Source organism: Molossus molossus, unplaced genomic scaffold (genome assembly GCF_014108415.1).
Source record: "Molossus molossus isolate mMolMol1 unplaced genomic scaffold, mMolMol1.p scaffold_m16_p_9, whole genome shotgun sequence".
NCBI lineage: Eukaryota > Metazoa > Chordata > Mammalia > Chiroptera > Molossidae > Molossus > Molossus molossus.
The window spans coordinates 27,257,134-27,283,921 of NW_023425403.1; the positions used below are offsets into that span (position 1 = coordinate 27,257,134).

At 45.1% G+C, this 26,788-nt stretch overlaps 1 protein-coding gene across 3 annotated transcripts in view; it reads left to right on the top strand.

The window, feature by feature from the left end:
* PLEKHA2 (pleckstrin homology domain containing A2) overlaps nt 1–22,912 on the top strand; it is a 55,765-nt gene extending 32,853 nt beyond the window's left edge. For all 3 annotated transcript variants that reach the window (XM_036249708.1, XM_036249709.1, XM_036249710.1), the window contains exons 4-12: nt 631–679; nt 2,092–2,189; nt 7,577–7,717; nt 8,245–8,391; nt 8,692–8,760; nt 9,149–9,219; nt 12,412–12,475; nt 21,604–21,681; nt 22,104–22,912. In XM_036249708.1, the coding sequence (XP_036105601.1) occupies nt 631–679; nt 2,092–2,189; nt 7,577–7,717; nt 8,245–8,391; nt 8,692–8,760; nt 9,149–9,219; nt 12,412–12,475; nt 21,604–21,681; nt 22,104–22,466 (1,080 nt within the window). In that variant the 3' untranslated portion in view covers nt 22,467–22,912. The remainder of the gene's footprint in view (nt 1–630; nt 680–2,091; nt 2,190–7,576; nt 7,718–8,244; nt 8,392–8,691; nt 8,761–9,148; nt 9,220–12,411; nt 12,476–21,603; nt 21,682–22,103) is intronic.
* The last annotated feature ends 3,876 nt before the right edge of the window (nt 22,913–26,788 follow it).

Sequence of the window (26,788 nt, forward strand, 5' to 3'; positions counted from 1 at the left end):
TTTTTTTTTAACATACATGGTAAAGCGATTCCACTGGACCTTCTTGGGCCCTGTGAAAAGCGTGTGTTTCATGTTTAAGCAATCGGGGTAGATATAGAGGAAATCTATCAGTGTGTCCAAAAGCAGTGAGTGACATTCTTCCTCATCTTTCTGTGAGCTCTAATCAAAGTCCATGTGTTTGTGACAATACCACCTTCAATTTGGAGAACTTTTTAGGCAGGGGCCTTGGTGGTTGAGAGAGTAGTGGAATCTTGCTAGTGTGAGTAGGGCCTGTACAGGTTTTGTGGTCCAAAACTAATTTTGTCAGGAGTCCATGGCTTTTAAAAATGTTTTTGCAAAGATACAAATCAACACTGACATCAAGATAGTGGTTATCTCCGAGGGGTGGGAACGGGACTCTATCCAGGAGGGGCACACAAAGGACTTCTGAGAAATAGGGCTGATAATGTCCTATTTCTTAATCTGGATGGTGAGTACAGGGTTTCCACGTGATTATTATTTTTAAAGTGTTCACACATTTTTATATAAGATGCTTTTTGTAAGAAAAGTCTCACCAAAAAAAATTGGGGAGAAAATTTCTAACGCTGTTAGAAACATAGTTATGTTTCTTTTATTTTTTATTTGATGTAGGTGAGCATAGCCACCCCAAAGCAGAAACCAAAGACTCCGTTTTGCTTTGGTAAGTACTGAGCCAGAAGATGGGTTTTCTGCACACCCCTACACCAACTTCCTCTTTGGCATGGAGCTGGTCTGGTGATCACATGTGACTTAAATCCTGTATGTGAGAGTGACTTCAGTCACAGCGATGTTCCTGGCTCTCAAGTGATGTTGTTTTCCTTGGTCTCACCCCAAAGATGATCAATCACCTAAGACAGAGGTTCAGTGGTGTTGCACATTTTTCTGACTCTGCAGGGTGGGGTGCAAGATATTTACCAGAAGTTTCTAGGAACCTTCGATTCAGACCTCACTAGTGGTGTACTCAGGAAAGGTGGAGATTTGGGAAAGTTGTGGGGATAAGAGAAAAGGAGTATTCTGTCGAGGGTCTCAGTATTGCCCAAAGAGTGACAGTGTTGGGGTGACACAAGAAGCAGAGCCGCTCTGTTGATGCCTGAAGTCACTGAATATTCAGTATTTATTTGGCGCCCACTGTGTTCTCAGGACTGTACTAAGTGCTACAAGCAAATGTTTCTGTTGTCTGTCTAGGGTGATTCTGAACATAAGCTCATGAAGGCGGGGGTCTTCCTCTGCTTTGTCATTTGCTGTATCCTCAGCATGGAGAGTGTTTCTGGCACATAGTAGGTGCTCGATAAATATTTGTTGAATAAATAAATGAGCTGATGAATTCTGTGTCCCGTGATTCTCACCTCTTAAATAGTTCAGGCTTTTTTATGCTAGGAAGATAAAATGGTCCCTTGAGTTGTCCTCTCTCCCAACAGCAGGTTGGTTCAAGTTTCTTTGGTGTTCTCAGTCTTCCATTACTTTTTAGTATCCTTGCCAAGCTCAAAAATGATGCTCTCAGATTTGGTGGTCCGCAGATCTATTTTTTAAAAATTATGAACCCAGAAGTAAATTGTGAACCTAATGGTGTGCTCAGAGGAAAGAATAGGTTGAAAATGAGATCAAGGTCACAGATCTGATTATTTGATTTCAGGCAAACTTTGTTCCATTTTCCAACCACAGACATGACTCCTAACCCAGGCAAGTTGTGCCAGTGGAAACAAGGGGCCCTGGGGCCAAAATTATAAATGTATCATCATGAGTGTAAGTCTGTTGGCACCTGTAAAAAACAGTTCAAGCGTGTGTCTGGTTGATGGCAGACTAGTAGCCTCATTACTGCACAATAGCATGTGAAGGTTGTTGTCGATGTCAAGTGTCATTCTTGTGGCCAGTGGAATAATCCACACTCTTAAAGAGATGGCATGTAGCCTGCTGCCTCCCAAATATTCATGCAGGTGCCTTCACGGCATGGGAAAAGTCTTCCTCTGTGGGCTCCTCCACCTTGCTACTTCAAACTCCTTAGTTCTGTGGGGTCTCTGTGTTATATTTGTTCTGACTTTGATTTTTCTCCCTTCTTTCCCATGACTTCTGCAGTCATCAATGCTCTCTCTCAGAGGTATTTTCTTCAAGCCAATGACCAGAAAGATCTGAAGGACTGGGTCGAAGCCCTGAATCAAGCCAGCAAAATCACTGTACGTATGGTTTCTTCTCCTTTCCGGAGCGGTCCACTCCTCTCTCCACACGTGGTCTCTTTGGGGGGCAGAGGGGATCCCAGTGGCAGCAGGGGCTTTCCCAGAACCAACCCAGAACCTGTCCCAGACCCAGTTCCCCTACCTTTTCTTACACCTTGGCTGACCGCAAGTTGAACAGATAGTTTGAGTTTGAATCAAGTTCAAGGGGAAGTTCATGGCGTGTCTGCTGTGCTTCCTGGAAGGGCTCTGGTCAGTTGTTTTGGGTAATGCTGATTCAGAAGGTGGTGGGATTTGAAAATGCACTGCTGAGCGAGAGAAGTAAAGGGAAAAGCATGAGGAGGGAAGTCAGAGCTTTGTTCTGGCTTGGAGTGCTCCTCTTGCTTTTATAGGTAGCCTGGGGGGATCCCTCCAGGCCATCCACCAGCCCGTCCTGCAAAAACATTTAGTTTAAAGGCATCACTGAACTTGTGCGCTGACTGGTCTGCGAGTACTCTCATGTTCCTTGACTTGATGCTGAAGAACTCCTTTCTTCCTTGGAAATACAGAAAAAGAAAGAGAGCCGGGTAGGCAGGAGGAGAGGGAAAACTACATGTTTTGGGAAAAAACTAGACCTTTAACCAGTAATCGAGACAGACTTGGGGCATAGTAAACATGATTTGTATGCTGAAAAGTTGGATTTTCTGTGTCCTACAGTTCGAAATGCTTGCATTCCAGGGACTTACAATAATAACCATTATATGCTGGGGCAGATCTTTCTCCAGATACATCAGGCTTCCTGGGAGTAAATTAATGAAAGAAATCCACACCTGTCCAGCACTTGTGAGGCTTGACCCAAGCAGAGTCCCATTCATTGAAGCAGTTTTGCCTGTTAGCTTGTTATTCCGATGAGCTTTGGAAAACCCATGCAAACAGAGCAAAAGGGAGGAGGTTGCTGCTAACCCCCGTGTCTGCTCACCCATCCGCTTTGTACCTGGCTCTAGAGCACTGATTTTGGTAAAAGTTTTCTTATTCGTATTGGGATCTTCACCTTCCACGGTGTGGGAATTTCTTTCACTGTCTAGTACTTAATCTTCGTTCAGCCTTTCCTCCTGGGTTTCCTCCTCCTCTGTTCCTCCCAGTGAACTGGGTTACACAGCGTGCGAGACAGCAGAGAACCTCTTTCCTGTTCTTTTGTGACTGGAACACAGAGTTGATCGAATCAGCCAGTTCCCCTGTTCTTTTCTGGCCCCACGGAGCAGAAGTTACAGGCTGCAGGAGTGGGAAGAGCATGTTGGTGCCCAGAAGCTGGGAGTCCAGAACCTTCTTCGGGGTCTTCACAATCTCCAGGACCCCCTCACTTTCCTTGTTCCGTTAATACATCTCTTTACTTCTCCTGCCAAAGATCCTGGGGGATAGAAGGTCGAGGAGGGGCACGCTACATCCTCCTAATCCTTTTGTGTCCTGGAATGGTTTACTTCTTTCTCCACTTCCGCGCCATCTTACATGGTGTGACCTTCCTTTGGGAGGCGAGGGTGAGGGGTAGATGTGGGGCTGGGACACATATGCATGACATGCATATTTATTTTAAGGCACCTTATGTGCAAAGTAAGGAATTAGGCGCCTCGTGCAATGCAGAGGAACAGATGATGTATGGAGCACATCACCCCTCACTGTCGTGAGGAAGGTGGTTTCGTTGTCATTTTTTCGATGAGGAAAATGGGAATCAGAGTCTTGCCCAAATTCTAGAGGTTAGTAAGAGGTAAAGAGGGGTTTCAAACCCCAGGACTCTGGCTCCCAAGACCCAGGATTTTATAAAAATATTAAAAATAAGCAACAGTGTTAAAATATGTAGCTTACTCACCACTTTTACCTACATGGTTCCATTTTTTCCTTGTAAAAACCTTAAGTAGGAAGGGCAAGTGTTACTGTTCCTGTTTATAAATGAGGAAAGCAAAGTGACTTGCCCAAGGTTATGGAGCCAGGATAGATCCAGTTCTTCTGCCCACAGGTTACTGTTCATATTATGCTAAAGTCATTAAGTCCTAACGACTGAAGAAAATGATCAACATGAGGTGTTTACAGAATTGGGCTCTCAGGATTAGCATGTCCGTATTTTCTTCTAGGGCTGCTGTAACAAACGGGGTGGCTTAAAACAATAGAAATGTATCCTCTCGCAGTGCGGGGGGCTAGGAGTCCAAAACCAAGGTGTAGGCAGGGCTGTGTTCCCTCTGAAGGCTCTAGGGGAGAAACCTCGCGTCCTCCAGCGTGGTGTCCGTGCCTTGTAGCTGCATCATTCCGTTTGCGCCTCCATCATTGCATGGCCGTTGTGTCTGTGTGACCGCTTCTGTTCTTATAAGGACATCAGTCATAGGCCTTGGGGCCCATTCTAAATCAGTATGACCTCATCTTAATTTAACGTGTAATTCCATGTGCAAAGACCCTCTTTCCAAGTAAGGTCACATTCTGAGGTTATGGGGGGACATGATTGAACTCTGTACATTTTTTGGGGGGCGATGTGCCCCTAGCGGGAACTGAACCCGGGACTCTCTGGTCCTCCGGCTGATGCTCCAACCACTAAGCCAAACCGGCCAGGGCCATTTTGACAAAAGAGTTGAAAATGAAGCTGTATGCAGGAAGCACCCACCCCTCCCCATGCCCCATGCTGGGTTATCCCTCACAGCAGTCTGTCCCAGCCTGGTGAGAAGACAGAGGAGTCCTTGCAAGTTTCATTCCACGATGAGAATGAGATCCACGTGGCCCTGCAGCCTCAGAGAACATGCCACAGGTGGATGGCGAGGGCTCACCTTCAGGTAGGCCTCTGGGATATGGACACACCCAAAGGATGACCTTGTTTTTGAGCTTGGAGCATAGTTTTTGTTGAGTTTTTCCTTCACAGGCTGATTCAAAATCTTTGGAAGGGTTGCAGTTTTAGGAAGGCTCTGGGAGGCTGGTCGGGAGCAGCCCGTGCTGCAGGGGTGTGAGCAGCGACGGCCAGCAGTTCTCTGTTTTCTGGGTGGATGACGGGATTCTGGAGGCAACACAACGGCCAAGCTTCTAGGAGGCCTTTTTTTTTCTTTTGGCCGCTTTGAACTCAAAGGTGATGTCACTATTTCTTTGCTGGATTTCAGGAATTCATTTGGGGAGAATTTCTGTTGTCCCATGGTGATTATATCACTAAACACCCCAGCGGTAATCCTAAAGCATTCCCAAGGAAGTTTATCTCACAATAGCAGAACTCAGAGAGAGTTAGAAAGGGTGGTAGAAAGGTAGGTAGGTGTAGTTAGCACTGAGGAGTCAGGCAGTCCTTGGGCAAATTACTTCATTTTAATGAGCTTTTGTTTACCTCATCTATAAAATGAGGAAATAATGCCTACTTGATAAGATTGCTTGAGATTAGGGGTAATGCAGTAAAGAGTTCAGCTGATAGCTTGGCACTGAATGGAAGCCCAGAGCAAGTGGGAACTGCCATTTTCTTGACAGCCAGAAGGAAAAGACAGGGTTGGTTTCTGGCCCAGTCTGATCGGTGGTGGGCAGAGGTCACCCTTACCTGAGTTTTCAGGCAAGAAAGAGGGGTCTCATCTTTTGGGGGCCCCAGTACAATCACAGTGGCTTTGCTTTACTCCTTTGAATGGACACCAGATGGAGTGGTCCTCGGTCCCCTGAGCTGTGAGCTCTTGAAGGGCCTAGATTCTTGGGTCTCTCTGACACCGTAGGCTGTAGAAGAAGTAGAGGGGATGTGAACTTTTCTCACGTGATCTGTAGTTAGTTTCCTGGCAGAGCCACGTAGGACGCTGAGTTCTTGTGAACGGGAGGCTCTGTGATGCTGGAAGTCAGGGTTTGGTCTCTGTTTAGTTATTAGTCATGGCTTTGGCCAAATGACATGGCTGTCCTGGGCCTCTCTCTTTCTCTTATAAAATGAAAGATTTTTTCAGTTTGCAGACTCTGATATAAGCAAGTTAAGTGGACAAGGAGAAAGAAAAACAACATAAATGAGGATAAATGCCACCTGCCTGTGGCCTAGGTGTGGGGGGATGCTAGAGCTGGTGCGAACTGCAGAATGTATCCCCTCCAAAGAGTGAGCTGCGGCTAGGCTGCAAATTTTTATGTGAAGTATCCCAAAGTTTAAATGTAGATTGAAACTGTACTTCGTAGGACAAACAAAACAGTTTGGGCCACGTCTGCCTTTGGGCCAGTTTGCAGTGTGTGGCCTGTGGTCTCAAACTAACCATGAAGGTTCTGTGATTGATCAGCCATGGCGAGGAACAAAGATAAGTCACTCTTCAGAAAGGACTGTGTTTGTAAATGTTAGTACCTTTTGTGAAATGTTAATTAAACATAATTTGTAATACTTCTTAATTTTCACCCAAGGATGTTTCTCCATTGGTTTCTGTTGTTGTTGTTTATAGAGTGGGAGGAAGGGAGGGGTGGGGAGAGAGAGAATAGAGAGAGAAAGAGAGAGAGAGACATCAATGTGAGAGAGACACATCAGATTGGTTGTCTCCTGCACGACCCCTCCTGGGGCCGGGGATTGAACCCACAACCGAGGTATGTGCCCTTGACCTGGAACTGAACCTTCGGCTCTTTGGTTTGTCGACCAATGTTTTAACCACTGATCCAAACCGGCCAGAGCTACATTTATATTTCTAAAGTTTTAAAATGTATATGTGCTATCATTTGCTAACCACAACAACCCTATGACATAAATGTTATTTCACGTTCCATTTTACACAGGAGACAGTGTAGTCCCAGAGAGATTCAGAGGTTACTCAGTTAGTTAGTGACAGATCAGGGATTACACCCCAGGCCCTTGGGCTCCAAAGTTCACGCTCCCAAGTTCTGTACCCGCCACCACATGCATGTCCCCTGTCCCCCTGCCTGCACGCTTTCCTCTGCTTCACGTTTCTGTTCCTTCCACCCTCCGGGTCACTGAGCACGTCTCTTCCTCTGGAGACCCCCGCCAATCACCCCCTTTCAAGCAGTCCCCTGCTGCTGTCTAGCTCAGCCTGCTCACTCGCCACTGTTCGTGATCATTCTGATTGTTTTGCTGTGCAGGTTTGTCTGTCTCCCCTACGAGTGTGCATGTGCTATGAGGGCAGACGTGTCTAAATTTGCTGTTTTATCTTTAGTCTCTCGCCAGGGAAGGACTGGCTCACAGTAGGTGCTCAGTACACTTGATGAGTAAGTGTGTACACGTGTGTGTGTGTGTGTGTGTGTGTGTGTATGTGTGGCAGGAGTTGCTGGCAGAGTTCTTCATTTTGAGTTATGGGTCAGTGGAAGACCTGGGAGGAGAGGGGTGTCTTACTATAACTCAGTACATTAGCTGTTCGTACCCCTCTCTCTCCTGTTTTTAACTCCCTGCTCTCCCTACGTTCCTGCTCCGTTGACCGCAATGCCATCGTTCTTCTCAGGTACCCAAAGTTGGGAACCTGCCACTGACGACTGAAGTTCTCAAAAGCCTAGCCGTTCCTCCTGCCTTGGAGAAGAAGCCACAGGTGGCCTACAAGACAGAGATCATCGGAGGGGTGGTGGTGCACACGCCCATCAACCAGGTGCTGGGGCCTGGGGCTGTGAGGGGTGGTGGGGGTCGTAGTGCCCATGGTGTGCCCGTGCGCACAGAGGACTGTACTGAGGAGGGGGATGGGAGAGGCGGAGCCGTGCAGGTGGGGTGGGTGAGAGAATGCAGCGCCTGGTGGAGGTGAGTAATGGCAGTGCAGAAATTGAGGCCCCTGTAGCTTGCAGCTGTGTGGCCAGGATGGTTTTGGACGCGCACATGTAAACCCCATGAGGAGTGGGGCTGAGGAAGGCCCGTGGGGCTTCCTCGCTCCTTTGGTTTGTCTTCTCTGTCCTGCCCTCCCTCCTGGGTCCGCCCAATCTTCCTGAGCCTTTTTCTGTGAAAGCACTCAGTACAGTGCCCAATGGTAGCAAAGAAAATGTTTATTTTGATGTTTAGTTCTTTGACTGTCTTCGTGGGCAAAGAAGCAAGAGATGACTCGGCCAGAGGGAGCTGGGTGGGGCAGGGGGTAAGGCTGCGTAAGGATCAGTCGGCGGTGCTAACCCTGACACTGTTTCCTTGTAGAATGGTGGGGATGGGCAGGAAGGGAGTGAGCCAGGGCCCCACGCCATCCTTCGAAGGTCTCAGAGTTACATCCCCACGACAGGCTGCCGTGTGTCCACTGGGCCCCCCCTCATCAAGAGCGGCTACTGTGTGAAGCAAGGGAATGTGGTGAGTGTCAGCACTGGGGCCGGAGTGGGTTCTGTGACTCTCCGGAGCTGGTGGGTATAGGTGTAGCAGTGGGGAGAGCAGTCTGGAAGGAGGAGCCGCAGTCCTCCGTGCCACCACCCAAACCCCGAGAGGCTTGGGACCATTCGCCTCCACAAGTCAGAGGCGTTGCCCTGATAGGAAGAAGTTTTTGCCCCCACTGAACCTAGGAGCCCGGCTGCGTCCCTGGGAGCTTAGAATTAGAGCACCCTCCGGAATGCTGGGACCTCTTCCTGATGTCCTGCTCTTTATGTTTTATTTCAGCGGAAGAGCTGGAAACGTCGCTTCTTTGCACTCGATGACTTTACCATTTGCTACTTCAAGTGTGAGCAGGTTTGTAGGTACTCTGGGCCCTCTGAGAGGTCATGGACGGAAGGGGAACATGAGTAACCCCGTGTGTGTGTGTGTGTGTGTTTGCATGGGCGCACACAGACTTCAGAGGTGCCCATGTCTTATCTCCATCCATCCTGTGTGCTCATCATTACAGTGCTATTACAGTGGCCCGGACTTCCTTCCTCCTGTGCTTCAAGCTGTCATGTGGCCAGAGCCACAGAGCATTTTCTTAGATTTTTTTCCTCTCTTGATTAATTAGAGACCTCGCCTCGTTTGCAGCCTGGTTTTAGCCGACCACCTCTGACGGGAGAAGCGCGTCAGTTGGCTGCTCTGGGCCTTGGCATTATGTGGACAGCCTCGTTTACCTATCTCTCCATTTATCCCGCAGGACCGAGAACCACTGCGCACGATACCTCTCAAGGATGTTCTCAAGACCCATGAGTGTCTGGTCAAATCTGGGTAACTGTCTCTGCTTATTTTTTTCTGCTCAAAACTCCCATTTGCCCTCCGATATCTTCATTTACCAGCCTTCTGTGGCTCTTGTTCAAGAGTCTTCTTCTAAGAGCAAGGGCTGGGGCCCGAGGTCTTGTGGCTGAGTCACCACATCCTAGCCGACGGGGCTGTGAGGTCACACGGGCTAACGTACCCTCTGCCCACTGCTGTACTCCTGCTCCTGAGAAGATGAGCCTGTGTAGTACTTTTCTGATGGAGAAGAAGAAAGAGTGTAGGAACAAAGAAGAGCCACAGAGATGAGGTAGAGGCTCTTTCCACAGGCGGGCTCAGAGGGGGACTGTGCCCCTAGTCACTCACTTGGCAGCACTCTCATCAGATCACTGCTTATGCCAGGGCCTCCTCCCTGAGTTTCTTAGGCCTTTTCTCTTCTCCCCCTTTGAAAAAGTCCTGATATCCCCTTCACACAAGGGTGACTCACAGCAGCTCTGTTACTCCTACTGGCATGAAGAAGTATTTTTAATGTGTTCCTGTTTCTACTAAGAAATGGTTACCTTCCAAGTGTCATGGTGCATAGGATGATTTTGGACCTGGGGCCCGTAGGTAAAGGCTCTCCCATATCCAACACCAAAAAATGCTCCTGCAACTAAGCTTTCGAAGTCCAAGGGCATCTGGACACCTAGAAATCCTCATTTGGGCCCTGAATCTGCAGTCTTCAGGGACTGGAGGGCGGTCTGTCCATCCCGTGGATGGGGTTTGCAGAGCCAGCGTCGTCAGGAAGCTCTTAGCAGCAGGCAGGCTGCTCCGGAATGAAGGCATGGCCAGGTCTCGCGAGAAAGCAAAGGGCTATGTGACCCAGGGAAGCAGGGACTGAGCACTGCACTGAGTCCTGCCCCGGGCAGCTGCGGACCATGGAAGATTTGGGAAGTGCCCAGTAACAGTCTCATTTGTGAAAGGAGCTAGAGATGGGAGTCCCAGAAGTTTGGTTCCAGAGGTTGGTAGTGGGCACAGGAAAGCTCAGGGGTGACCAGGTCCTCGGAGATGGTTCCCGACCTTAGAGGGCCTGTACGGGATAGACATGTGACCACGTGGGCATGTTGGGGCAACTCGGAGAACCCAGATAAGGTTCACATTTCGAATAAATCTCTGACTGTCAGAGTCAGACTGAACTCTGAACAGAATCAGGGGTTGAAGATGCTGGGGAAGGAAGTCCCCAAACCTCTGGAGATCCCAGGCCTAGGAGACTGTGTCCTCCCACCAAGCCAGCCCAGGGGCCTTCGGGCATCTGGGTCGGGAACCAACATTTGTTGAATTGAATGGAAAGGCAGAACATAGCCTGAGCTGTAGAAGTGAAGAGGGTGGGCGTTCCTGCTTTGCTTTCACCTCCTCAGTAGTGGTCCATGATTACATTCTGTGTGCGAGAATAGTTTCAAAGGTTAAGGCCCGTTAGCTAGAAAGCAGAGCCGTCTCCACTCAGAAACTCCGGCAGTGAGAATAATGGTGAAATGTGTTTCAGGTGTCCATTGAATAACAGCATTGTGCCAAATACCTTATAACTGATCTTTATGGTTACCAGTCTGATAAAGGAGGTCTTCTCGTCTGTTTTACAGTTAGGGTACAAAGGCTCAGGGAGTTTTAAAAATATGCCCCAAATACCTTTTCCCAAGGTGGAGTCAGAATTTGGCCTCAGGTCCATCTAACCCCTGTCTTACTGTCTGTCTCTTTTTATGTGGCTCTTTAGTCTGATGCCCCTCTGCCCGGGGCCCATGCCGGTGGCCCAGCACCTGCCATTTCCTTTCAAGTCTTCATCCGAGAAGTCAGCTCCACCTGTGATCAGTCTTTCCTTGGAATTATTCTAACTCTTAGCATACAGCACACGATCTAACACCAGATGACATGGTCTTGTATTATTATTTTTAGTTTTTTAATTGGGAGGGAATTAATTCTTTCACTCCTACCATATGCCCCCCACTGTGACTGGATACACATACGTTTAATGTGGTAAAATCAATTTACTCGACTTGAGGTTTGTCACTGAGCATCAGCTACTTCTTGCCTACTTTGCAGAAGTCAAGATCCCTCTTCCCAAACTCGCACCCAATTTGAAACATCTTAAAGTCATCTACTCTCCCCTTCCTTTTCTGCTCTTTAGTGTTCAGTCCCTCAGCCCAGTGTAATGAGGCACAGAGCACGAATTTAATGAAGCTGATGGGTTGCAGCTTGGGTGGAGGAAGGGTTTGGAAATGACAGATTTGGTTCCCTTAGGAGAGGCACACAGTGGAGTAATTAAAGCATAGACTATGGAGTCAGACCTGGGTTCAAATCCTGACTCTGTCATTTACTAACTCCAGTATCATGGGCAAGTCATGTAATTTCTCTGAGCCTGGGTTTACCTAGATTGGTGGTTGCCAGAGGTGGGGAGTTGGGGTGGGTGAAATGGGTATAGGGGGTTCAAAGGTACAAACATCCAGTTACAAAATAAATATGTTCCGGGGATGTAATATACAGTGTGGAGACTGTAGTTAACAGTACACTATTATATACTTGAAAGTTGCTAAGAAAGTAGATCTTAAGAGGGCTCATCGCAAGAAAAATATTCTAACTATATATGGTGATGGATGTTAACTAGATTTATTGTGGTGGTCATTTTGTAATATATACAAATATCAAATTATTACATTGTACACCTGACCATAATATAATGTTATATGTCAACTCTCTCTTTCTCTTGCTATTTATATAGACATATGTATAGATATAGATATCTATGTCTCTATATAAAATAAAATTTTTATCTACTTGATTCTTTTTAAAAAGCACATAAAACAGTGCTTTGCACAGAGCATATTGTACAACTTAGCCACTAAAACAAACAGCCCCAACTGTAAGTTGTGTGCAGTGTGGTAGATATTTGCAGGTTTCAGAGGGAAAGAGCTTTATCTTGTTAGACCTGGTGGTGGTGGTGATGTGTGTGTGTGTGTGTGTGTTGGGCGGGGTGGGGGGTGGGGGGAATTCCAAGGGGATGTCCAAACCTCCTGAGGTTCTCTAAGGAGTGAAGTTAAAGGAAAGCTGTAATGTTTTTGAGGCGGGGGCTGAGGGAGGAATGCACGGGAGCCCCTTTTCATGGTGGAGGGTGCTGGTGCCTCGACTTAGGACAGTTCAAGTCCTCAATGCGTGGTAACTTTCTTTTTCTTTGTTTAGTGATCTCTTAATGAGGGACAACCTGTTTGAAATCATTACAAGCTCCAGGACCTTCTACGTACAGGTAAAATGCTCACTCCAAGAAGACGCCCATGTTCCATTTCTGTGATGCTATACCCCTGGACCTTGCCCTTCCCTGGGCTTTCTCTTTTATTTTATTTTATTAAGTTTCTAGTTGGTAAATTTAGCCCCTGAAAGTCAGTCTGAGTCCCATTTTATCCTAAACAGGATGTTTGCCAAAAGCTCCCCAACCATAAAAGAATAAGAGCAGGCTGAGCACTGTGCTGGGGAACGTGAGTGTGGGCCAGCTGCTCTCAGCTGCTGGGCGCCAGCTAAGCAGAGAAAAGGAGAACTGGTCGGTGGTTTCACTTCTCCTTCACAGGGTATTTATAAGCTCCGCCCGTGTGCGGTCATCGCCATGTGCGGAAGGACAAAAGCACAGAGGCCCGTGTGCAGGCACCAGGTGCAAAGCCCAGCTGCACAGAGAAAGCCATTGTTTGGACTCTGACCCTTCAGCTACCAGAGGTTTCTCTCCTCCACCCACAGCCTTGGAGCTCTCCCAACTCCTAAAATCATAGGCGCTAAAAAGGCGGATTTCCAAGCAGGGCCTAGACTTTCAGGGCCAAGGCCTTAGCCCAGTCCGTGCCTTGATTCACGCAGCATCATTTCTAGCATTTCTAGCATTCAGACTGTCATGTCGCGTGTTGGTTTAAATGGGGGGGCTCCTCAACCAACACTTTCCAGGGTTCCCAGTGCCCTTTCCTCTTTGTTTCCAGTGTCACTCTCCTTTGCACAGGGTCACCCCGCCCCCAGTTGTTGGGCATCAGCTCTAGTCATCCCCTCTCTGAGCTGGTCCCCCTGCCAGAGCCCAGCGGACACGCTGGCAGCCTTCACCATTTGTGGGTTCCATTCATTCAGACAAGCACTTGTCGTCCTGGAAGAGGCGACTGAGGGGAGCTGCAGAAAGTGTTGCTGGGGGTGTTAGATGGCTCCATGACGTGCAGGGACAGAGTTTAAACTGTAGGGGCAGCAACAGCACTTCCAGGTCTGGCTGTGAACAGGTATCTGTAGAGTATCTTCAGAATGCCGGGCATTTTGCCTCATGCTGGGGACACTGCTTACACAGAACAGAGTCTGAACTGGACAGAGATAGAGTCAAGTACAGAAGCAATTAAAACATCGTGATGGGGTGGGGGAGGGGTGTCGGATGGATGAACACCAGGGAGTTTTTAGGGCAATGAAACTATTCTGTATGATACTGCAATAGATGCATAAAAGGGAACTTTAGGGCACAAAGTGTAAACCTTAATATATGCAAATCTCAGGAAGCATTTAGGAGGTCAGGGGATCCCAGCATGGAATGCAGAATATGACAAAAGAAGCTAAATGTATCACTAGTGTGAAACTACGTCACATGGGGATAGGGGAATAAACCAAAACCAAAAGTGTGAGGAGTGCTACCATTAGACGGAGTCCGGCATCTCCCCCAGTTTCAGGGAGTCGGGAAGTTTCCAGAGGGAACATGTTATCTAAGCTGAGTCATTTGGGGAAAGAGTGGCCCAGGCAGAGGAGACGCATGTGTAAATGAAGCACAGAGCAGCCCTGGCCGGTTTGGCTCAGCGGTTAGAGCGTTGGCCTGCGGTCCAGAGAGACCCAGGTTCGGTTCCCACTAAGGCCACGAACCTCGGTTGCAGTTTGTCCCCGGCCCTGGTTGGTTGTGTAGGTGGCAGCCACTCGATGTGTCCCTTTCACGTTGATGTTTCTCTCTTTCTCTCTCTCTCTCCCTCCCACTCTATCTGAACAAAAAATGGGAAAATGTTTTCGGGTGAGGATTAAAAAAAAAAAAAGGAGCACAGAGCATACAAGAGGCTGGAAAGCAGATACACAGGGCCCCTGAGCTTGTACGTTGTTAAAGAGCTTCTCCTATGCTGAGTGGTAGGGCCCCTCGAGGTGGAAGGAGGGGGGTGACCCAGTCAGATCTATCTTCTGGAAATATCGCTTGAGCGAGTGCTGTCACTTTCAGAGCCTTGTTTTCCTCATCTGTGAAGTGGAGGGAGAGCCTTGACTCCAGCCCCTGTTCCCGTGCTGGCTGTGAACTGGCTGGATACAGTGTAGAGGGCGGATGAGAACAGGGTGAACATAGGAGGTAGGCTGGAGGCTCTTGGAATTTAGGTGAGGGGTAAAAGGAAGCCTGAACTAGGGTAGATGGACAAAAGGGGACAGTGTAAAAGCTATTAAAGGGTCCTTTCTAGGACTTGATTGTCGGTTGGATGTGGGGTGAAGGGAGAAAGGAGCAGCAAGGGTAGTGGGTGGCAGCAATCACTGTGAGAGGAGCGTGGGTGGAGGGACTGTGGGAAACAGGCCAGCCCCACTGAGGTGGTTCTGAATTTACCTTGTCTCTGGGACATCCAAGGTGACATGTTCTGAAGGCCCTTGGAGGCACTGTGTCTGACACATTGGTGCTACTAAATAATATTTGTCAATGGACGATTATGCTTGGTAAGAGTTAGGACAGAGCACTGGACGGTTTGGCTCAGTGGTTGGAGCGTCGGCCTGCAGACCAGAGAGTTTCGAGTTCGGTTCCCACTAGGGTCACGTACTAAAAAAAGAAAAAAAAAGAGTTAGGACAGAGCTTTGGGAAACATGAACTCCCAAAACAACAACAACAATTACCATCAGAAGGTTTTGCCTCTTCTGCATGAGTGTGTGCATGTTTACCAGAAGCTTCTCATGGCTTCTACCCTCCTTTGCCTTCTGCTCCCACGTTTCTGGGATAAAAGAACACTAGCATCACCCTGAACAAATCAATGAGTGAATGGACAAATCTGTTTATCACACCTAACTCAAAGAGGAATTGGAAGTTAGAGAAGAGTAGAGATTAAAAACTATTAAAATATGTACTAATTTATTTTAAACTAGCAACTGTAAACTCATTTGTGTTAAGACAAGTAACGTTTTATGAAAAAGAACTATATTTCTGAAACAAGCAACACAGAGTGGCATTGTTTTTTGTTTTTGCAAATCTCTAACTGCTGGCTTCATAGAAGACATCAGGATTCTCATATCTGCCTCTGCATTCTATCTGGGCCATATGTTGTTTTGATTGAAGAATATGAAGAAAATCTGGCCCCGCACAGATATGTATTTGGAAAAAAGGGAATATTTTAATAGCTTTTTCAGATAATTGTGAACATTCCTTTTTAATTCTGTACCAAAACTTGACAAACAGTAGTTAGTTTCTTCATGTTTAGATACAATGTGGAATCAGAAGTCAAGAAAAAACTTTAAAATTCTTACATTAAAATCCATTGGTCAATTTTGCACTTTGGGTGTATCCTTTATGCCAATGCATGATTTTGTAACTGCATGCATAGGTCATTTGGAAAATCGTGGTCTTACTTAGGTATATGGATCTTCCAAATGTTGACACATTTGATTATATAATGTTTAAAAAAATCACATTTGTTAATATCACCAGCAGTATCATCAACAACATCTTTTAAGTGTGGAAAGCTGTCAAACTCAGGGAGGTGGATATAAGTTTGGGGAAATTCTAATTTTGCTTGAAAGCTCAAAATTCATCATGTGCAGGAAAACACTTTCATGATCTTCCTGACATAGCAGACTCATTTCATTCAGATTTGAGAAAGAGTTCATCATACACCTAAATCTGAATAAGTTCAACTGACAGTGTGTCAGTCAGTCTGTCAGTCATTTGTTCCAAGTAAAAATCGTGTTTCATGAAAAAAACTGAAAGAATATAATGACTGCTCAGTTTGGTGCCAGCAATTTTACCACCATGATAGAGTGGCATTCTCATCTACTGAAGGTTTTATGCTCAGTAAACCTGCTTTAAAGAACCGTGTATCCTCGGTATCTAGGTAAGCTAGACCAGAGAGCAGGGGAGATCTATGCAGAGAACATAAACTCCTTAGACAGAGAGAGAGACTTGGGCAACAGAATGGGTCGGATTCCAGCTACTTAGGTGTTGGTCATCTGCCTTCTGTGCCACATTGACCATTATGTTGCATGTATATAATCTGTACCCTGTGATCTATAGTATTTCTTTTGTGTTAATAAAAAGCTACCATTTACTGGCTACTTCAATATCCTAGACACAATGCTAAGCAATTTATAGGCAGCATAATACTTAATTCTCAGCAGTTTCTGAGGTCATCTCCATCTTGCCCATGAGGAAATGGAGTGTCTGAAGGTAAACTGTTTGGGATTATAAACCTGGTGAGCTATGGAAGTGATCTGGAGGCACCAGAGGCTAGAACAAGACCTGCTCATTTGTGTTGTTTGCAAGCAGCCTGGTGCAGAACCCAAGATGCAAAGGGTAGTCTGATTCTGAATTGGGGAAGATCAGCTTGGGGTAGCTGGGTGTCTTGGCATATGGATCATGGTGACAAAGATCCAGAATCTGGCAGTAAGCAGGTATAGAAGCTTGTGATGTCAGCAAGCTCATCAGCAGGTAGATGGTTCTCACTTCTGAATACGGGTTCAAACTGAGATTATAGTCTTTGGAATACGAGGCAAATGAGATTCACCATTTCCCCATTTCCCAATCATAGAAGGTCAAGGGTATTAGATGGCTTATCAAGAGGAGGATTCGTTATTCAAAATGAGAAATGTCGTGCAGACCGGATTTGGTAACTTGGCATAAACCCCATCATCAGCACTAGAAGACTGTGTCAGGAGCAGTACTGAGAGGACTCACGTGTAAATTGCAGAGTGTTGGGTTGGAACTCTTTGGATACTTATTGTTTTAATGCAGACTATAAGGTGCATGCATCACTCAGAACTCTGTAGTGTATATGAACTATGCAGTCACGTGGCAGGGCTGTGTATGTCTAAAGATGGGCTGGTTCTTGGGGGAGAGGGCAGGGTTATTAGCTGTTGGGAAGGGAGGGCAGAGGTTGGGAATAGAATGAAGAAGGAGCTGTCTAAAAATTTTAGAAGGCTGCAGTGGAAGTAACCGCAAGTAGATATTGGAAGCCTTTTATTGATGACCTCTAGACTTCCTTGCTTCAAACCATTGCATCTGTTGTAATGCCGGGCTCATAGTAGATATTCATGAAAAGCTCACTGGACTGCAATAAAACAAAGACTGCAGTGACTCATTTTCATGTCTTTGTTTCCCTTACCTCAAAAGCTGCCCCCAGGGACAGAAATCCTACTTATTCTTTTGCACCAAGCACCAGAAACAAATGCACATGTTTAAGCACACCAGGAAAGGATGAAGGCATGATTTTGGCATTTCTCTTGATGTTCTCCTCTTTAAGCATTTTTCAGTCTTAGCGATTCACCATGGGGTGAGTCCACTTCAGCTCTGTTTTTTTTTTAATCTCTATCTAGTTCATGCAGTTACCTTTGTGATATGGTTTTAAAAAAATTTTTTTTTCTTTATTGATTTTTAGAGAGAGGGGAAGGGAGAAAGAGAGAGAGAGAGAGAGAGAGAGAGAGAGAGAGAGGAACATTGATGAGAGAGAACATTGACTGGCCACCTCCTGCATGCCCCCGACTGGGGATCTGGCCCACAATCTGGGCATGTGCCCCGACCAGGAAATGAATGGGCGGCCTCTTGGTGCCTGAGTCGACGCTCAACCACTGAGCCACACCGGCCGGGCGATATGGTTTTAAGGTATTCTTGATGAAGGTAAGCACAGGCTTTCCCTAAAAGATAGATACACACACATCATGTTTTTTTTGCATACAATTATTGAGGTTTTACTGAATTTTTGTTGCCAGTGGATCCCAGCCTTCAAATTACTAATAGAGACTGTAATTGTGATCTCAGTAAAGTAATATTCTATTTCTTCTCACGTGGGATCAGTTACAATATCTGCTTTTCTATTTGAATAATATTTTAAAATAATATTTATTAGTTAAACATTAAAATAATGTTAAATGATGTTTATTATTATTAACATTAACATTAAGAAGGCTGGGTTAACTACTTAGATTATTTGACAGAAAAATGTCCTTAAATGGAATTAGAGAATTAGGGAAGAAATATAATTAGCCAATGATATCCATCTCTATTAATTACTAAATATGTTAAGAAAGAGATTTAATTATTTTGCCTATCATGTTAGCAAAGATTTTAAAAAATTGTAGTATTTAGTTCTAGCAAGGGTGCAAGTAAAAAAAATAATATATTGTCGGCAAATGAAATTTTCGTATAATTGGCCGGAAACGCTTCTGGCCCAATGTAAGAGCCTGAAAGGGTTGCATACTCTTTTTTTTTTTTTTTTTTTATCATCCTCAACCGAGGACATTTTTCCATTTTTTGTTCAGGTAGAGTGGGAGGGAGAGAGAGGAACATTGATGCGAAAGGGACACATCGAGTGGCTGCCACCCGCACAACCAACCAGGGCCGGGGACAAACTGCAACTGAGGTACATGCCCTTAGCGGGAACTGAACCCAGGTCTCTCCGGACTGCAGGCCGACGCTCCAACCGCTGAGCCAAACCGGCCAGGGCTGCATACTCTTTATCTAGTAATTTCCCTGGGAGCTGGAGAATCGTAGTATGAGAAAGCTTTATGCACAGAGGTGTGAATAGTAGCATTGGTTGTATTAGAGAAAGTTGAAAACAATTAAAATGTGTTTTAGAGGATTTTGATTCTTGTGCTTGAGTCCTCAGATGTTAAGTCTGGTGATTCCTAGATTTCTGTGATTCAGTGATTCCTTACAAAGTGGAGGCTGGGTGGAAGACACCTAAGCTAGTTGTGTGATAGTTCCCAGAAAATATGTGAGGGTTTGTTGGTGAGGTCTCAAAGGACAATCAGACAGTGGCCTGTGGCTTATGGGAGTAAAATTTGCCATGAATGTGGGGTTTGCGAGGGTGATGGAAGGAGTGGAAGTAGCTTAACAGCCCTGGAAACAAATTATTGGATGGTCAGCATGGGGATCTTGCTCAGTGAGAATCCTGGATCCCTGTGTGATGTGGGAGACCTATGTCTCTTCCTCAGCTCCCATTCTTCTTCCCCTCTGTCTTCTAACGTTTCCCCTATCAAATCACCTTCTCCTTGCCCAAAAGGAAAGTCTCTAAGAAATGCTTTTCTACCACTGGACGATTTAATTACCTCCATCTCATTCCAATTCAAAACAACCTTTCTTTTCATTCAAATATATTATCTTATTTGATTCTTTAGGTAGGAATTGCCTGCAGATTGAGGGGAAAAAAGTCTCATAGAGGGTGGTGAACATATTTATAATGTTGGAGTTTAAGGCTTTATATGTGTCCTTCATATGTAGTAGTAATAATAATAATAATAATAATAAAATAATAACTAATACTTATAAAGCCCTTTCTGTGGCCCTGGCCGGTTTGGCTCAGCGGTTAGAGTGTCGGTCTGTGGTCCAGAGAGACCTGGGTTCGGTTCCTGCTAAGGGCATGTACCTCGGTTGCAGTTTGTCCCCAGCCCTGGTTGGGTCGTGCGGGTTGGCAACCACTCGATGTGTCCCTTTCACACACATTGATGTTTCTTTCTCTCTCTCTCTCTCTTCCTCTCACTCTATCTCTATCTGAACAACAACAACAACAAAATGGAAAAATTTCCTAGGGTGAGGATTAAAAAATAAATAAATAAATAAATAAATAAATAAATAAATAAATAAAAGAAAAGACACACACACACACACACACACACACACACACACAACACAAAGCCCTTTCTGTGTATCAGACACTGTTCACATTGCTTTACCTGCAAGAGTTTATTCTCCCAATAGTTCTATCTGTAGACAGGCTAGCTCTGATATTAGTAAAATATCTTCTGGAAGAATGTTGGAGTTCTTGCCCTGGTTATATTTTTGGACTAGGGATGGCTTTGTCTTTTTCTTGGGGAATCACCAGGTTGTCAAATTACTGGAAAAAGCCCAGGAGAGAGAGGGTGCAGGTACATTTGCAGCTCTAACATGTGAGAGCTGTTGCCTGCGGGCACTTGTAGCTACATGTTTTTGACCCAGTGTGCAGGGTGTGACACCGTTTCCCTTGCAAGTTTCTCCTGTACATATCTAACCAAGGAAGGTTGGCTTGGTGTGACAGAAAGGGGTGGGGATGGAAGTTTGAGGATTAAAAAAAGAAGATCATGTATTATCTTGATATAACACAAAGAGAAAGAGTCATTTTGGGGATGGGAAAAGTGAGAGGTGTATGTGGAGAACTTTGCAGTCTGGGTGTGGTGTTTGCATATATGTATGCTCAGGCATGCAAATGCGTGCTTGTGATTTTTTTTTTTTCCATGCCTGTTATTTTGGGTGGAACTATTTGGGGAAGGCCCAGAAGGACAGAGAGGGATTAACAAGTATACATTTCTGGAGGTCAAGGATTCAGTCTTTGTCCCATCTCTGTGCCCAGCCCTTGATGCCATGTGTGATATTGAGTAAGGCCTCAGTAAACATTTGCGGGTTTGCTTCAGCTGGGCCTCTATAAGGCTGGAAAACAGAACTCCCAGTACTCCACCTGCTGTGCCTTTGCCTCTAGATTTTCTTACTTTCTTCAGAGAGCCGCTGCTGCCCCCTTCTGGGCTTGGTAGGTATTTCTGGAGAAAATATTTTTTAACTGCTCAGCAGTGTCCTCCTACATGTTAAGCTTAGTGCTCCAAGTCTAGCAACTCCAAGGCCTGGTTGGAGAGTCAAGACAGACCCAAGTAGCTCGTGCTTTGAGAGAAGCCCTGCTCGGAGATAATATAGATCTGGGAGGCTTTGTAGAGGATTTGGCTTTAATGGGACTGGAGTTAAAAATGGGATTATTCTGTTCAGATATCTGTAATGGAAAGATAGCCTTTCGGAGACAGGAGAACTGTAATCTGGACCAACCATAAATGACTTTCTGGGCCTCATTTTTATTCTCTAGAAATCATTTCCTATAAAACTGGACCAGGCTAATTGTGTTCCAGAAGGGGGTGAGGGATGGGGGATGGGCCTCTAAGCTCGCTCCTCCCTCATGACCTCTGCCCCACTGCAGATCAGCTCCACTTTGAGCTGTTTTATTTATGAAGTGTCAAATATGATTTTGCAGGGAAAAAATGTCCTCAAAAGCCTGAAGCCACTGGACTAGATGATCTCTGAGATTCTTCCAGCTCTAATGGTGTGATTTCATGAACTTAGAACTGAGTCAGAGACTTGAAAGCTGAAATCATAGTGCCCAAAATGTTTGTGTAAGTGCTGTGGGTGTTTTGCAGGCGGACAGTCCAGAAGACATGCACAGCTGGATTAAGGAGATCAGGGCAGCTGTCCAGGCCCTCAAGTGCCAGCCCAGAGTAAGTCACTTCCTTTCTGTTATATAGTCACTGTCAACTTGGACATGGTTGTCCTAGAGTGAGCAGGTTTTATTTGGTGATATAGGCAGGCAGCCTGGTCCCAACCGAAGCTCCAGGCTGTCTTGTTTTCTCTTTTGACTAACGGGTACACATTTTTATTTTTTAGTTTGGGTTGTTAGAGGAGGTGAGGTAGGGTTGGATGGAGAAACAGAGTTTCTGGTATGTTACACATCTTCCTGTTAGGCAGACCTTGACAAGTCTGGAGTGAATCCCATTGAATGTATTGGATTTCTGTAGACAAGTGTCTCTGGACCCATGAGGTGGTGATCCTGGGTGGGTACTTTTCCTGGGGCTTTGGATATATATTGTCAGGCAAGTCCTTACTTTCCTTTGTTTGTTTTTTTCCCCTTTTATTTTTGTAGGAAATGTCCTTTTCAAGATCCATTTCTTTGACTCGCTCTGGAACCTCCAGCCTCTCGGGTGGGCCCAACTCTGTCTTCTACAGAGGACGGCCAACTGTGGAAGAGAAAAAAGCCCTCTGCAAAGCCCCCTCTGTGGCCTCCTCCTGGCAACCCTGGACACCTGTCCCCCAGGCCGGGGAAAAGCTACATCCAGCTGAAGAGACTCCTGAGGACTCTTTGTTCATGTCTCGACTTGGGGAGAGCAATACTTCTGGGGTATTGCCTGGCTCCCGGATAAGGCACCGATCGGAGCCCCAGCATCCCAAGGAGAAACCATTTATGTTTAACCTTGATGATGAGAACATACGGACTTCTGATGTGTGATAAGGCATCATGTCCAGGGAGGGAGGAATAGGGAGGACTTAAGAAAAGGAGGCCATGACTCAGTTTCTCTGTCTGTTGGAGGACAGTCAGAAGCTTTCCTGCCACTCCTATTCCTGTGGATGCTTTGTGGGAGGGACCCCTCCAACTGGCTTTAATAAAAAATGTCAGTGCAGTGTATTTAATTGGGGGAAATCACTAGGTTAGACCTTTAGGCATGCTCAATGGAGAGCAGGTTTCCTCTTATTCCGCTATTGCAAGGTTGTCCTGATGAGAGAAGGTTGGAAGTTCAATTTTGTACCTAACCAAGTTTTATTTCCTTGTCCTAGTTTTAGTTCCTTCCCTTTGTTTTCAGGACAGGCACAGACTCTTAGGCCAGTTATCTGTTATTTTTTTCTTTACTTTTTTTCGTTGATCCTCCCCCAAGGATAGGATATTTTTCCATTGATTTTTAGAGAGAGTGGAAGGGGGGGAGGGAGGGAGGGAGGGAGAGAGAGAGAGAGAGAGAGATTGATGTTGAGAGAGACACACTGATTGGTTACCTCCCACAGGACCCTCACTGGGACTGGGATCGAACCTGCAACCCAGGCATGTGCCCTTGACCGGAATTGAACCCGAGACCCTTCAGTTAGCCGGCCAACACTCTAACTGCTGAGCCAAACAGGCCAGAACCAGTCAGTCATCTGGTTTTATCATTGGTTGAAGTTTGGCTGTGAAGTAGAAGGTGGTAACTCACCCACCCGAAAGGAGGGAGGAATGGTGGAAGACCCAGGCTCTGCATGACTGGGATTCATTCCGAGGGGAGGTGTTAAAATCTGGCGGCTGATCTACCAGGGCAGCTCCCCCACACGGGACCTCCTTAGAGGAAGAAATAGGGACCTCTTGTAAGGAATGGGGAATGATTCATTCAGTGCATCAGTCAATTTGGGGAATTACCCCGTTCTTGTTTAGATGTTCTTTGACCCCACATACGGTCAGTGTGAATGACAGACCTACCCACCCGGTTTTTGTGTTCTGCCCCAAGGATGGGTTTATCAGTGTTAAATGTTTTGACTGTTGAGAACAGAACAGACATTTCCCTTGCTATGGTATTAGTTGGAATGTATGGAGGGTTGATATTTGTATGGTAATCCACTTGTGTGATAGATCAGATCTCTATTATAGAGTTTTAGATTTGCTTTGAAGCAGGTGCTGGGAAGAGATGGGTTAGAGTTCGTCCAGCTGAGTTGTTTTGATCCATGTTCTCCAGACAGAAGGAAAGGTCTGTTTTAGCCAAGACAGTTTATCTTAAATCCTTGCCTCACAGCTCTTTTTTAATAGGCCAATAGCAGTCTAAGTTTACATGCTGTCATATCGTATACTCTGGCAGATTTGCTTTCTTTCTATTCTTTGTGTTGTTTTCTGAATGAAGCCTTATGTACTTGCATGATCCGATCTTGTAATCTGACGAGGTTCTACGTACTTAAGAGCAGAGAGATTCAAAGATAATGTTGATAGATATTTATATTTTTAATAAAATAGAAACTGCATAGAAACATTAATTTAGAGGCAATGCATTGCTGACTAGAGATGTCTCAGGTAGAACAGCATAGATTGCATTCCCCACCCAAATTTCAGAGTGTACCTTCTTCCATTTGGCAAAAAAGAGACTATTTCTGGGATGATCTGTCTGTCCAGCTTATATGGTGAACTGCCATCAGGAACTTATCAGGATTCCCTAATGGGAGAGAAACAATAACTCATTTCTGTCCATAACTTTTATCAGCTAGATCAATTTATTATATCTTTAAATTAAAAAATTAATGACTTGCAGAAGAGGCACAGAGAAGCATTTTTACTGAAATAAATCCCTTCCATTGTCTATGTCCAAATCGAGTGCAGAGGCGAAAAGATGTGATCAGAAAATCCTTAGTGACTTGAGGGAAATCTTATGTTCCTTTCAAGAACCATCGTTTCCTTGAAGTCCATGTCATGTTAAGAACTATTCTTGACTGCTCTGTGATGGATCTAATCTTCATTTCAGTTGTTTGGCCTAGTAGTCCTGGAATAAATAAAGAAATCTACTATTGGATCTCTCCTCATCCCCTCCCCTCCCCTCCCCTCCCCTCCCCTCCCCTCCCCTCCCCTCTCCCCTCTCCCCTCTTCTCTTCAGACTTGTATACTTTTTTCCTTAGAAATCCTTGGTTTGGGAATTATTTATTTGTGAGTGATCAAGGTTACAACATACTTCAAGGAGTCTGCTTTAAAGAAGTCATTTCACATTCTTAAAGCTCTCTGTCTTAGGCTTCATCTTCCAGTTTTCCTCAAGAAAATTATTTGGCTAGGTCAAAGAAGGTGCTCAATCAATGATATTGAATTAATGAAAATAAATTAGGGACTTCTGAGATCTCTTTAAACATTCCCTAACTCATGGAAAGTTGCCATCTTTTGGTGTTTAAATGATAAAAATAGCCCTGGCCGGTTTGGCTCAGCGGTTGGAGCATCGGCCTGCGGACCAGAGAGTCCTGGGTTCGGTTCCTGCTAGGAGCACGTACCAAAAAAATATATATATATATATAATAAAAATCTCCACTTCTCTCTTTAAAATTAAACTCTCTGCTAGATTTACTACTGCTAAATTAATTGGTCATCATAATAAGCTGATATGTTTCTTATTTGGTATGGTCTTTTTTGAGAATGTGTTAAACGTATTTATAAATCCAAATTGCATTATCATGATAGGGGGGAAACAAGGACTCTAGTTGGCAATTACTTGGGAATTCCATTGTTAATGTGGTCCCAATACCAGATAAATATAATTATCTTCAATGAATCCTAAAAGCATTCTCATTTCCAAACCTTATTTCAGAATTCCTTGTGTGTCCATATTTCTTACCTTCTGGCCAGTTTCACATAACAGTCTTTTAATGTCACTACAGTTGTGAGCCCAAGATGGTACATGTACAAGCAAAACATTTGGTTTCAAATATATAAAATGGAACCAAATGGAAAAAATAGGATGGGGATGCATTAGGTTAGTAGTTAAGTGCATAGGCTCTGGAATAAATCAGAGTTTAAAAAAATAAAGGAACTAAAAAAAAAAGGTACTGCATTTTCGTTATGGAATAAAAAACTTCTCTGAGTTGTACTGTTTTTATAAGACTTTTGATGGTGTCTTGACCCACTAGATGTAACAGTATTTCAAGTTGTATTCCCTAAAGCTGAACTATTTACCATGTACTATTAATTGAAAGCTTAGGGATTTGCTATCTCAAGTCAGTTGATGGTTGGTCAATATAGTTGGGCCTTTTGCATACTGTAGGACATCATAAACAAACATTGAGTAGACTGACCTCAGGTCAAAATGTTGGAATTACATATCTGTTTCTGGGTAGGGTGCTGGAAGACTCCCACGAGAAAGAGTAGATTTAAGGTCCAGCTTTGTAGTTCACTTGTAGCAAAAGATTTTTTCCCCTTCCTGAGTAGCAAAAGATTTTTCCCCCTTCCTGAGTATAACTGCTCTGACATAGGCTAAAGGACCCAGTAAAGAAACAGCAGGTTCAGTAGTGGATCAGTGGGATTTGATGTTTGTTTTCGCTGTGAACCAGATAAATAGGCATAGGGAGGTAACAATATTTTGGAGATAAAATTTCCCAAATCAGCATCATTTATAAACTTTGAACATGTCAGAAATGAACAGGTTTATTAAATTTTTTCTACCAATGTCATTTTTCCCCTTATTCCCTTTCTGTGATTTTGCCTGCGGTGGTCAATTACAGTTACTCATTCTAGGTAGAGTTTGACCTGTTCATCCCTTTTCCTACTGCTTAGGAAGGTGTGGCATGATTTTTATTTTGAACCAGTATGTTTCAGCTGTGAAATGCACTAGCTGTAAGCCCTGAGCTGAGTGCATGGGAACTGTCATGCTCATTTTATGTGATCTCTGAATTGGTATGTAGCAAAAAATAATTTTCTAAAACTGTTTTGTTGCTTGTTTTGTAATAAAACCATGTGAAATACTAAAATACGGTGTGTTTTCCTAACGCAGACCATGGGTGATCGCTCTTGTCAGTTTGCCCCTATTGGTTTTATAGATTTCACAAAGTAGGTCCCTGCTCAGGGTGGCTAGGGACCTCCTCATTGCCTGGGGGTGGATGTGGCCCTCGAGGAGGGATGGGTGGTGGGAAGATGTATGGGTGTGTACGTGGAGAGGTCTGCCAGGCTCTGCCCCTTAAAATCTGGGACTGGTGGAGGCGGATCCCTAGTCTGGAGAGTGCTGCTCTTTTAAAAGTGGTTGTGGGTCCAGAGGAAAGCATTTGGAAAAGTGGGAGGAAGAAAGGAGCAGG